This window comes from Trachurus trachurus, assembly GCF_905171665.1.
Source record: "Trachurus trachurus genome assembly, chromosome: 6".
In the NCBI taxonomy this organism is placed as follows: domain Eukaryota; kingdom Metazoa; phylum Chordata; class Actinopteri; order Carangiformes; family Carangidae; genus Trachurus; species Trachurus trachurus.
In genome coordinates, this window is record NC_139897.1 from 11,514,690 (window position 1) to 11,527,426 (window position 12,737).

The window sequence follows — 12,737 nt, forward strand, 5'->3', positions numbered from 1 at the left end:
TTTAAAATGGCCTTAATATCAAAAGGGCTTTGCATACTATAGATAATGAGATCCAAAGACAGAGAGACTGTTCCCAAAGAGTTTTTGATAATACAAAAGATATTATAAGGCAACCAAAAATATAGAGGATGTATATTGAAGGTGCGTTTGCCAAAAAAATATTGTTCTTGCCAAATGATGTAAATTTCCCTTAGTACGGTGGTTTCTCAGTGTAAATTTTCTTGATGCTTTATTCTGGTGAAAGCTTTAGCACAAGTCTCCCCGGCTTGTGTTCCATTTGCCTTCTCGACCATTGCTAAACGCAGCGGTGATGCCGGTGCTATTATCCAAAGAGTTGTCTGCTTCCTCAGATGGGTGTGGCTTTTCATTCAGTTGATCCTTGGTATAATGGAGATGGAAAATATTTATGCAAGACCAAAGATCCAGTGTGTCCTGCTAGTGACAGATGATGATGATGATGATAATGATACTTATTCTATCATCTGTCACCGTTCACCAATATTGCTGTACGGGGGCAAGATTCATTTATCTCCCCCATTATATTTCCTGTCCAGGTGTGACAATGAAGGATTCTGACTATCATAAATGAAACCCTATGTGTGAAGAGCAACATAATCAATTTTTATATCTTTGTAATACAAATAATCCTAACCAAAGAAACTTTAAGTCTCTGTTATTTAGTGATTTTCTTTGGTTTTCATTTACATTATTTGAATTTAAATGTGATAGATTTACAATTGGTTGCTACTAAGGCATTTTACATAGTACTTTTCTTTTTGAAAAAAAGCTTGAGATGTCAAAAACTGTTCTGCCGTTTTTTATCACCATGAGATTTCACCTGAATGGTTCGTAGGCTACATTGGAAATTTTGATTTAGATTGTCTTTTTTAGCATGATGTTAAACATTTCCCAATTTTAATGTGACATTTTCCCTAAATTAATAAGACAGGTTTCATGTTCAAAGTTGTCGGTGTATTGCATTAAAATGTCTTGCCATCATGGTAAGTAAGTAAGTAAAAGGATCATGTGAAAGCTGCAGTTAATATTTGCTGACTTAACTCAGGTGCCAAATGTAGATTTAGCCTGTAGACGTAACTGTTATTATTTAAGCTAATGGTTTTCTGATATTTCTGCTTTTGAATACCAAAACACCTTTTAATCCAAAGTGTGCAACAGAACAAATTATTTTAAGTGCTGAAATGTTGCAACAGATTTTTTTGATACTCTCAAGATGATCACAAATATTAGAAAATAAAATTGTTCATGGAAAAATACATTTTGTGTTGGACTGTTTCTCATTGGGTTTATCAGCATGTGTGTGTATGTGTTGCGTTTGAGGGCAAATGAACAATCCTTGACATGTTTATTGGAAAGATTTAAAAACCAAGGAATGTATTGTTCAAGATTTATTTTTTCATTTTTATTTATCTATTTAAAAAATAATCCATCTGTTAGCCATACTGGTATCAAAAAGGTCTTTATTAAGTCTCAAAGAATTTCTGAACCCTTACATGATTGTGAATTGTATAGAATTGAAAGAGGCTGCTGTCATTCAAATCCCATGATAAGGTTAAAGTCAACAGTGTCTTGTTTGTTCCTCAGCTCTGTGGCTGAAGATGGAAAAGGCCTTTAACCAGTGTTTGTGTTATATCTCCATGTGGAAGTGTGGCCTCTCCTCTCTGTCCTCTCCCCCTTCCTCCTCCTTGTCCAGCGGCCCTGCCGAGGCGGCGGCCATGATGGCGCCGAGGCGTGTCAGAGAGAGAGAGCGCTGCTTCAGCCTCGGAGGTGGAACTGGATCTTCACGAGCCGGGTCTGGGAGGTGGCAGTACCGCTGGCCGTCCTCGTCGTACTGATACAGGCGAATGACGCGGCTGCGACGGGCCGGGCGAGGTGGACAGACCCCTGCTTCTCCTCCTCCACCTCCCTTCATGTCCTCCTGTCTTTCGCTGCCTGTCTCCTCCTCTTCTGTTTCTGTGGCCGACTGCTGAGAACTGTCATCCTCCCTCTTTTCTCCATCATCTCCTTCAGTCTCCTCTTTCCTTCCTTCCTCCTCCTTCTCATCTTTCACTTGTTCCTTGCTACCTCCTGCCTCGTCCTCACTCTCCCTGCTCGCACTCTCCTCCTCATCATCTTCCTCCTCCTCCTCCCTCTGTTCCCTGCTTTGTCTTCCATCTTTCTCCTCTCCATCTTCACTGTACTTGTCCTCATCTGTTTCACTTCGACTCTCTCCATCCTCTCCAACTAGATAGAAACGACTGAACTCTCTCTCTTCTTCCACCTCCTCCACCTCCCCCTCACGACCTTCACTGTTTTCCTCCAGCTTTCTTCCTCCATCCCCCTCCTCCAACTGTCTCTCTTCCTCTCTCACGTAGTCACATCCCTCCAGGTAGGCGGTGGTTTCCTGAGGCTCCTCTCGTTTGTGCCTGAAGCTCCTCTGAGGCTTGGCTGGGGGAGACGGGGTTGTTGATGAAACTGTCGCCTCCATGTTGTCCTGCACCTGTCCCACCTCAAAGGCCTCGTTGTCACACATGGGTGGTAGGGTTGTCATGGTGACTCCAGAGCTGTGGCCTGGTGTGTCACGTTTGCGTTGTCGCTGCAGTGGTGATCGTACCCTTTTAGTGACCGCCCAGAAACACCTGAGAGGAGATGGGAATCTGTAAATACTATTTCCTGTCTTAAGATATTTGCTTTATAGTTTGGGTCATTTAAACAGATTGACTGACTTGACTCGTGTGGTTAGGCCTAGCTATACATTTTTAACACATGAATATCTGTTTCCCTTAGAAATACAGAGAGGAAAGGTGTTTTATGTGTTGATTTACTACAGTTATCAATCTGATTGTCAGTTCACACATTTATGAATGAATGTGAAAAAATCTTTCAGAACTCCATTGAAAATGATGTGGTGTAAACTATTATTTACATTTCTTCACTGTTACTTTTTTCTGCATGGGCTGTGTTTATTTCTTTTCACTTCAAAAATCAACAAAATATACTTTTCCCAAACTTGTGCATCCAACATTTCTGTCCTCACTGATCAGCTCTTTCTCTTTTTTGATGGTTTGCAACATTATCAACATTGGACTGGCAACTGTACAGTATGAACCAAATCTAGGACCCTCACCTGAGAACATGAGCTCTGCACAAAGCTCCAGCACTGAAGCCGAGCACAAACGTCAGCAGCACCGATGCTGCCACCGCTCCTGCAAAGTGGCCGTCTGAAACACTCGCCGCCCTCTCTGGCCCAACATCCCTCTTGAACCTGACGCGGCCACAGCTGCTGCTTTGTTCATGTTCTTGGTTCTTGTGGTTGTTAAAACCAACGTGGAGCTCGTACGACCACAGTGTAGTTCCCTCTGTGTGCTGCAGGAGGCAGTAGTACAGGCCGCTGTGGAGGACGCTGCTGTTGGGGACCACCAGGCTCCCATCATGGTGCATGAACACAGGGTCCAGGTTACTGTGGAAACCAGAGGGTTGGAGGTCTCCAAAGGGCGTGTGCCAGTACTGGACCACACCTACACATGAGAAGAAGGAGTTACAGGTGAGATACTGACAGTGTAACAGCCAGGTAGAAACTAATATTAAGTATATATATAGTTATATTTGTCTATATTTTGCTTTCTGTGAGTGCTTACTCCCATGACTGTGACATGATGACATCACATTTCCCTAGCAGCATCAGGCTGCTTGGTTCCCATATTGCAGCTATATTTACTCATGTTTTAGCAACGTTTGCATACACTTTAGTATGTTAATGTTGTATGATTTTCATTCAGCCTTTTTTTTTTTTAAATGGGCAAAATGAGGAGGTATCTCAGCCAACTTAAGCTAAGATAAGAACATGTTGACCAGCAGACAATAACTAACTACTACGTAGATGGAAATTAGCTCTCTGCTAAATCTTGTATCTTTACATTCTGTGTCTGTGTACACTGTCCATAAACCTAATAAATAAATCCAATCTGGTTGTTTTTAACTACTTCTTTTTTATTATTTATTGTTCATAGAACCATTTCTGTATTGTGATGTATGCTGTTACTGTGATATAAAATTACATTAGATATTTGATGGTAGTTTTTGCCCACATTACCCACCCCTAATTTACATTTTCACATTAACGAGAGATAGGCTAACACACTGTTGGTTTTGGTCAAAGTGCAAACCCAAACTTTCCATGACTGCTTGTACAGCACTATTAATACTGTGTGGATTACGTGCATGAGTTTATTTCATTGAATTGCTTTGCATTGTTATATCTTGTCTGTTTGTGTTGATCCTCCTTACTGACCTGCACTCTCTCCGTCTCCACAGTTTAAAGTCAGCTCTTCCTCTGGATGACCTTTGACTCTGCAGGTTGGTGCAACAGTCACAGCTCGCTGGCCAGTGGCTGCTCTCTGTGGATTCGCTGAGGCAGCCAGAAGAGCAGTGACAATTAACCACCTGGTTGACATTTTAAACCTGTGGAGGAAGTAAGAGTCAGATGAGTTTTTATGGTTGAAGTGCAGTAAATAGCAAGAGTCTGTTGAGAGTGACTGTTGGAGACTATTGTATTGTAGCTAAGATTTAATAATATGACAGTATGTAAGATTTTGTTATTTCAGCTTGTTCAGCTGGCAATAGCTTTAAGTTTAGTAAGTGACCATATGATACTGTAAAAAGATACGACTGATAATAATAAGTGCACTTGATGGTTTTACAAGCCATGCTCACACAGAACAACACCCAACATATAGAAGGCATATGCAAACCATAGACACAGGCCAATATGAAAATATGTATTTCAGCATTTGTAAACAAAGAACCTTTAAACTTCATAGTACAATATGCACAGAGAACCACATACATACAAACTATGAAGATGCAGCTGAGAATCTGTCATAGAGTCTGATAATTACCTGAAAGTGTTTGAATAACTTCTTCTAAATGCAGCCGTGTTATCCTTTTTCTGTCTGATGGACGTGCTGGTGTTAGTCTCCTCTGTAAAAGAGTAAAGTGCAGTTTCTCACATGACACTGTGGATGTCCTCTGTTATGATGATGTTAAAGATTAATAGCATCTCAGAAACAGAGGCATGACTTCATAAAGTCACCTGCTGTGTGTAAAACAGTGGCTCTCAGCCGTTTAAGCCTGCAAATCGAAAGCTTCTAGCTATAGATATCGTCACTGCCACTAGATGCTGCACTGGCCCACCAGCAGGCATTTGCATTGGACATGGTAAAAAGCACAACAGAATAAAGTCACGCAGGCAGTGTGTCTGCAATCATCTCAAACTTCTGCACTAAAGAAGTCTATAAGGACCAGAGCTGACCTGGGAGTCAAATGGTTGAACAGCTTGATCGCATATGACCTAAATATGCACTTGTGTTCTTGAATTAAATTCATAGTTACAAAAGGGTATTTATAATCCATATTTACAAAAATATATTACCGACTTTTATTAGTGTTAATATCCATGTGGTAGGCTACAAGATGAAGTAACAGTGATTGGGCCGGTACGGCCGGTACACTGCAGTCCTTAGACTGGTGTTTTTAAAATGTCTTGCCATCATGGAATAAATTAAACTTTTGAAAATGGGTTCATTCAAATAAAGAAATAAAGAAGAATGTAGACAATTTAGATTTCACAGATTATTGCTTTGTTTATAAATAATAGTTTCCTAATCCTTTCCTTTTTTTTTATTGTGTCATGTTTATTGAATACTTTAAAGGTCTCCTCCTTATGAATTTTCAGGACATCATGAAGCTTTTTTAGTTTTTTAGCTTTTTTTTTTTACAGTCTGGTCAGAGCCTGTAAACGGTGTGACCACTAGGCCAGAGTCCAGCAGGGGGCAGCACCTCCTCCGCGGCTCCTCCTCCGGCCGCAGCAGCAGAGACCCAGAAGAAGAGCGGGCGGGGCCGTCGGTCGGTCTTGTTGTTGTCGGTCGTCGTCCGCAGCACTTGTGCTGTGAAAATGCGCATCGAAAAATGTTATTTCTGCTCCGGGCCGGTGTACCCGGGGCACGGGGTGATGTTTGTCCGGAACGACTGTAAGGTAAGGCGCTGTCTTGTCCCCTCACCGAGGCGGTTTCTGTGTCTGTAGCCGCTGTTTGAGCTGTTTGAGCCGTTGAGTCGGTGCGTTAGCAACATGCTAACGCTAACAGAACGTGCTGGAGCCTCTCACGTGGGTCGACAGGGGTTTTTAAAACTGACACACGGATAATAACTGCGATCAAACCCGATGATACAGCGTTAGATTGAGGCATGTAGCGTTAATTTAATCATGAGATGTTAAACCAACGGGGTCAATGAGAAATAAAGTATATAAACCATCAGGGCCTTGGTTTTAAAGGATGAGGTGATTTCGCCCCCTGAAGGCTCGATGTGAAAACAGACTGTGGATGGTACACTGAAGTACTGGACACGGTCGTTCATCAGTAATTATCCTCCATCGATATGTCAGTCTGAAACTGGTAATTTAGTATAATAAATACTTTTACTTCGGAAACTCATACTATATTTGGATTCTGTAATGTGTTCAAGTAAATAGCTCAACTAAATTAGGCTACCTGTAGTAAAGTAGTAGATATGCGTATGTGTGCTGCTGCTGCTGCTGACAGGGCCACATCAAAAGCAAAACATAAACTTCACAAGGGTACTAATATTGGATTGTAAACCATATGTTGATGTCTTTTATTTTATTCGTTATTGTAGTTTATTTATTAAACTTAATACAACATCCTTTATAATCCCCCTTGATTTATACTGTATTTAATTATGTGTGTATGAGTATGTGTAACAATTAGGCAAATTTGAAATAATAACAAGAATAATAATTATGATAATAAGTGGTATTCCAAAATGTGCAGTGGAGTAAATATTATATCTTTATTGGATTTTTGGGGCTCATACTGAATTTGTAGCTTTTAAAAAATGATTGGTTTGATAAATAGTTGTTAGCATGAGCATGAGATTTTGATAACTTCTTCTAAACTAATTTGTTGAAAAATTCTGACCAGGATATGAGCTGACAGTTTGTTTTCTTTAATAAAGTATCTCAGTGCTCTCTGGTGGAGAGACATTGCAATGACACCCCCAAATTAAACACACTACCGTATTTGTGTCAATGTACTGCAGTTTGTGTGGACCTGCCAGCTGTACTGGGCTATAGGCCAACATAAATAACTGTGTAAAAAGAGGGAGAGAGGGAGTCTGTTTAAACGGATGCAATGCTGAATATTCAAATTTATAACTCGTGATTGTACAATGTTGGAGTTCACAACCTAGAACCATTCACAGGTCCACTTGTTTATATCCATTTAAAGTTTTGCATTTTGTTGTAGTTAATTGTTTGTTTTTCTGTCTGTCTTTTCAAATAAATGTAGTCATTCAGATTCTGCAGATCAAAGTGCCACAAGAACTTCAAGAAGAAGCGTAACCCCAGAAAGACAAGATGGACCAAAGCTTTCAGAAAGGCATCAGGAAAGGAGCTGACAGTGGTGAGCAGACTGTCTGTAGGACATTGCACTCAGAGACATTGTTTTGTTTTACTGTTACTTATCCACACTGTATACTGCCTTCCAGGATAACGCTTTGGAGTTCGAGAAACGCAGAAATTTACCTGTTAAATATAACAGGCAGCTCTGGGACAAGACAGGTAACAATTAATGTACTTTTCCGAAGCATCTTTTGTAAAACATGAATCTTTGAAGTTGAGCAGGATGTTTATGTGTCACTTTTCTTTTACAGTGGAAGCAATGAAGAGGGTGGAGGAAATAAAACAGAAACGACAGGCAAGATTTATCATGAACAGGTGAGCAATTTGTGTTTGAGTATTTTTTTTTTTTTTTTACAGTTCATTGATTGCATTTTACAGCTTTGGCTACATGTAAAGTACTTTTTTTTATTTAACTTTTTTTTCACTGTTATACTTAATTGTATTTTGTCTGGATTTTATAGATTAAAGAAGGGCAAACAGTTGGAGAAAGAAGAGGCCATCAGCGAAGTGAAGAAAAATATTCACCTTATCAAAGCGCCACATGCAGGTAAATGGTTGTCAGAATCACCAGCTGGCCAAACTAGACACAATGATCCTGTTATTACAAGATATTTCATTTGGTGACATTGATTTCAATACATACACACCTGAGGGTGTGAACAATGTACAACAGCATCAAAGTATCAGATTGGATACAAATGTTAAATTCTACAAAATGATGTGATTGTGACTTCAGTGTTGTTTGATTTTTTTTGTTTTGTCTTGTATCTTTAAACAGGAAAGGCCAAAAAAATGGAAGACAAAATGGTGCAGAAGCTACAAGAGGACGTCGACATGGGGGATGAGGATAATTAATCTGAGGCCCCGGGGGGTCTTTTGGTGTCGTGGTGGGGAGCAAGTTGACCTTGTATTATATTGTACTTTTGTTATTTCCAAATGGCGGATGATGGATACGGTGATGCACTCAGTTTTAACTGATATAAAAGGACAGAAAATATTGACGCAACAAAGATCTGCCCAAAGCAGCAGCAATTTACCATGACTCCCTGCCATTTTTCCCCTATGTGGTAGTTGGGACTGATCATTTAGTCCTGTTATATAGGAAAATGTATTAAAGATTACAGAAAATGTTAAGATAACCCATAATAAACAGTTTTTTTTGATTGCTCTACTGTTCATCATTTGTGACATTATGCCCATACATCGTTGTTTATTTCGGTCATACAACACCAATGTCATCAACCATTTTGTGTGAACAATTTAGCCAGCACATATTATACACAATTGCAACCATACACACACACAAAAGGAAATATCATACATGAATGGTAGATATGATTTATCAAAAAAAAGACAAATAATAAAAATAATCTCTTAATCTCTGGTAGTGTGTGCAAAGAAGATAATGACAAAAGGAAAGGTTGATATTAAAGCAGAAGAAAGTGATATATTTGTGATAGTCTTAAATAGTTATATCTTCCGACAGCAATCACTTACATAGAGACTTTGTTTGGACCAAAACACGGGTCTCTCAGTCCCTCTGCTCTGCTCTGAGCCGAGGAGAAAACATTCATCGTATCCTACAGTTTTTATCCAATGAGGAGAGAGAACGGCATGCAGGGCTGTGTGTGCAGCCAAGGGACGCCGTGAATGTGGTGACGTAGGGACGAGGACTGTTATGGTGCGTTCAAGGCAACCTGTAACTCGTGTTTTTCCGACCTGTGAAGTCATACCAGTTCGATCTGGTACGAGTTCACGGGTCGGAAGTTACGAGTGGTCGTTATAGTGACTTTCACAGGTAAAACAGGTCGGAAAAACACGAGTGGGTTGCGCTACAAAATCGTAAATTGTGACTTGAAGCTGTAATTTACGGTTTCAAAAGCCTGCCTGGAACGCAGCATTAGCCAAAACGACCGGATCGCTTACTTCTGCTTTAACTTATCCATAACAGGCAACAAGCTTTTACCCCAAAATTTGAAGATACAATAAAAACCTTGTTTATCACACATTTTTTCTGTTTTATACTGCTAATTAACTTATACAAACTATAATGATTAGATGCTTTCAAGCATAAAGTTATATGCTCTCTGGGGTGTTTTCCACCACAGCTTTTGTCTAGACATATGGAGCTGTAATGTGAAAAATTGTTGAGAAATCTTATAAACCCAATGTTACAGTGTAGTTCAACTTTCTGAAGTTTTTTTCTTCTATTATAATTATTATTAATTTCCTGCATTCATTATTATTACTTTTTTTTTTTAGGTTTTGGAAATGCTGGGTCTATATTATACAATAGGAAGTTCATATTTCTAAGACAGTCGATTTTGTCTCTATTTTCATGAAGTTTCAGTGTGGATCAGTGTCCATCATGCAAAGAGAGTCTTAAGATAGAAAGCAAGTAAATGCTTCAATCAATATTAATAAAATATAGCCTACAAAAAATAGCACATGACCCATAACCCCAAATATGTGAGCAACGAGTAGATTGTGTATTTGTTTGTCTTTTTTAAATGGACCAAAAGTCTACACATATAGCCTTGTTTTGCCCAAGAATCTAGCTAATTTCTTTTTTTCTTCTCTCTTTTTCTTTTTTGTGCCACGTTTTACTACTTAGACTGTACAAATAAATAGTATACTTTATGTATTTGTCCCATGGATGTATAATAGATCCATGATTTGGCCAGGTAAAATAGAAATGTCTGTCGCTTGACGCACGATCGTGACTGTCATATGACGCTCACAACGGTTCAATCTGGCATCGATTCCCCGGCCTGTTGTCGGACAGTCGCTGCTGCTCTTTCATCCTGCACAGGAGCTGTGTCACACGACTACATCCACAGTTTTACGAGCAGAGACAAAGACACTCGGCATAGACATGTCTGAGGAGGTCGAGGAAACGAGGACTTCGGAAGAACAGCAGGTAAATTATTACGACGAGTTGTTTTTATGTATTTCTGAGTGTGATCCAGATGATCCAGCGCCGTAGCAACGTCCGATCTGTTGAGCTAGCATCAGGGCTAGCATCAGGCTAGTTAGCCACTAGCTGCCCCCGGCTAATGACATATGATGCGACCACGAGTAATTAGCTAATTAGCCACCAACGTTTGTTGATAAAGCTTAGCAAAGGTCCTGCTGTTTTATTGTTTTGTTTTGTTTTTTTGGCCAACGGCTGAGTTGCCACGAGCACGTGTAAAGTAAGTAATGGCCTAACAAACATCGTTTACCTCGACGTGCTAAGTTAAATGGTGAGATTAATGCTAGTGCAAACATCAGTTGGGAGTTTCCCTCATGGCGGCGTCTGAATATATGAAAAATAATACGCAGATTTACAAGCTGCATCTGCTGCTGCCATATGTGTGTATATATATTATATGCATATATTTTACAGCTTCACTAAGCGCTACCATGTGTAGTCTTGAGGAAGGGTTAGTGGTTTTTAAGCACCAGCTTGCATCAGTGCATGTGCATCATTTCCCATTCGTGCACTCTGTGCTGTCAACAGGAGATGGACGACAAAGTAATCAGCCCTGAGAAAGCAGAGGAGGCCAAACTCAAGGCCAGGTATCCTAACCTCGGAGCCAAGCCTGGAGGCTCAGACCTCTTCAGGAAAAGACTTCATAAAGGGGTGTGTTTCATCTAAACTCAGCTTTGTACACATTTACACAATAACAATGTTTGCAATATTCTCACCTTGTCTTCTTATTTGTTCAGCAAAAGTATTTCGACTCTGGTGACTACAACATGGCCAAGGCAAAAATGAAGAATAAACAGTTACCATCAGCCCCAGCGGAGAAGACTGAGATCACAGGGGGACACATCCCAACACCTCAGGACCTGCCTCAAAGAAAAACTTCAATTGTGGCAAGCAAACTGGCTGGCTGATGGTTTTATGTTTACTGTATTGTTACCATTCCAAACCCCACTTCACATCTACCTGCCGTTTACTTTTTCTGTTTTGTTTTTCACCTTTGTATGTATTCTCCAAGAACAAGTAATGTACCAAGCCAAATACTTGAGAAACAATTGGCTACTGTCAGGCACTGGGTTGTCAGTGACTTGAATCCAACCAAGTAGTTGTGGAAGAAGTTTGTCAAACTCTTAAAAGACTGAATCGTGATTGATTTATGAACATGATGTCACTCGTAAATATGGATGGATGTTAATGCTGTCTTATTTTCCGCTTCTAATCATATATGCCTTCACCCGAATGCCTGTCTAACAACAGCTGAATAGCCTGTGCAGTGGGACTGTTGTCGTAACCACAAAGGAGAAATGTCACTGATAATTACAGAGGCAAGAATACTAACGAGTTATGACCAGAGAGAAGATGTTATCAAAGTTTGTGTTGATGTATGTGTGAAGTAGACGAATCATTTTCAGATATGCCTTTCATTTTGGGTGTTCACCTGCTCATGTTGGAGGCATGTCTATTTGAATAGTGAAAAGTGAAGTAATGCCGTTTTTCTCTCTTGCTAATTCTTGATTTTGTTCATGTCGCCACCTCTCCCTGTGAAGCAATTTGATTCTGTGCTTTCAAAGTACTGATGATTAGATCACACACATTTTGTAGCCAGTTGTATTTTAATTCATTTGAGTGATTATTGGTTTGCCAAGACTTGCTGCTGGTTTCCATTTCATCCTGACCTCTAAAATGGCCTTAAAAGTAATGAACCGTTGTTCCTCTTGAGCAATATTTGCTCCCTCAGTGAGAATCTTAGTTGTGAATCTTGCCTGAAATGTCTGTCACTGTTTGACTGGAATCACTTAGGATTTTATGAAAAGAAACTCCCTTGACATGTCTGGAGTGTGCATGTGCATTTACTGTGCAGTCACACTGTGCCATTTGTTTTGTAAATAAAATAGTTTTGCATTATATCTTATAAGTACACTTAATCAATTTAGTGTGTCCTTGGTTTTTTTCTCTCTCTTTTTTTTTTTTTTTTTTTTTTACATCATTATCACTCATCAAAACTACAAACATTGAAAACCTTGCAAAAGCAAATGTATTTCTAACAAGAAAAAAAAACTGCCTTCATCTATGGGTAGGTTGAGGTATAAACAATTCAGTTTTAATACAAAATGTCTTCAGGCGAGTACGTTTGCTGATATGTGTTTTTCAAATGTATTCACCCACATTTATCTATTTGTTCATACTTGCATGCAGGGTACGTGACCTATGGAGGAAGGCATCATTTTTCCCCACTGACACTGTGTAAAAGCACCAGTGGGCACAGGAGAGCCCAAAGCCCCATTAGGTGTGTGG

The 12,737-nt window shown here is 39.8% G+C and overlaps 2 protein-coding genes across 2 annotated transcripts; both read left to right on the forward strand.

Moving 5' to 3' along the window:
- The first annotated feature begins 5,885 nt into the window (after nucleotides 1-5,885).
- Nucleotides 5,886-8,642, forward strand: rsl24d1 (ribosomal L24 domain containing 1). Its single transcript, XM_083973713.1, has 6 exons — nucleotides 5,886-6,031; nucleotides 7,362-7,475; nucleotides 7,561-7,633; nucleotides 7,726-7,789; nucleotides 7,936-8,021; nucleotides 8,253-8,642. The coding sequence occupies exons 1-6, from the start codon at nucleotides 5,951-5,953 to the stop codon at nucleotides 8,327-8,329; spliced, it is 495 nt and encodes a 164-aa protein (XP_083829839.1). The 5' UTR covers nucleotides 5,886-5,950; the 3' UTR covers nucleotides 8,330-8,642.
- Nucleotides 8,643-10,267: 1,625 nt separating this feature from the next.
- On the forward strand, nucleotides 10,268-12,352 carry arpp19b (cAMP-regulated phosphoprotein 19b). The gene is made up of 3 exons (XM_083973227.1): nucleotides 10,268-10,394; nucleotides 10,977-11,099; nucleotides 11,186-12,352. Exons 1-3 carry the CDS (start codon nucleotides 10,350-10,352, stop codon nucleotides 11,354-11,356), a joined length of 339 nt encoding a protein of 112 aa, XP_083829353.1. The 5' UTR covers nucleotides 10,268-10,349; the 3' UTR covers nucleotides 11,357-12,352.
- Nucleotides 12,353-12,737: the final 385 nt, after the last annotated feature.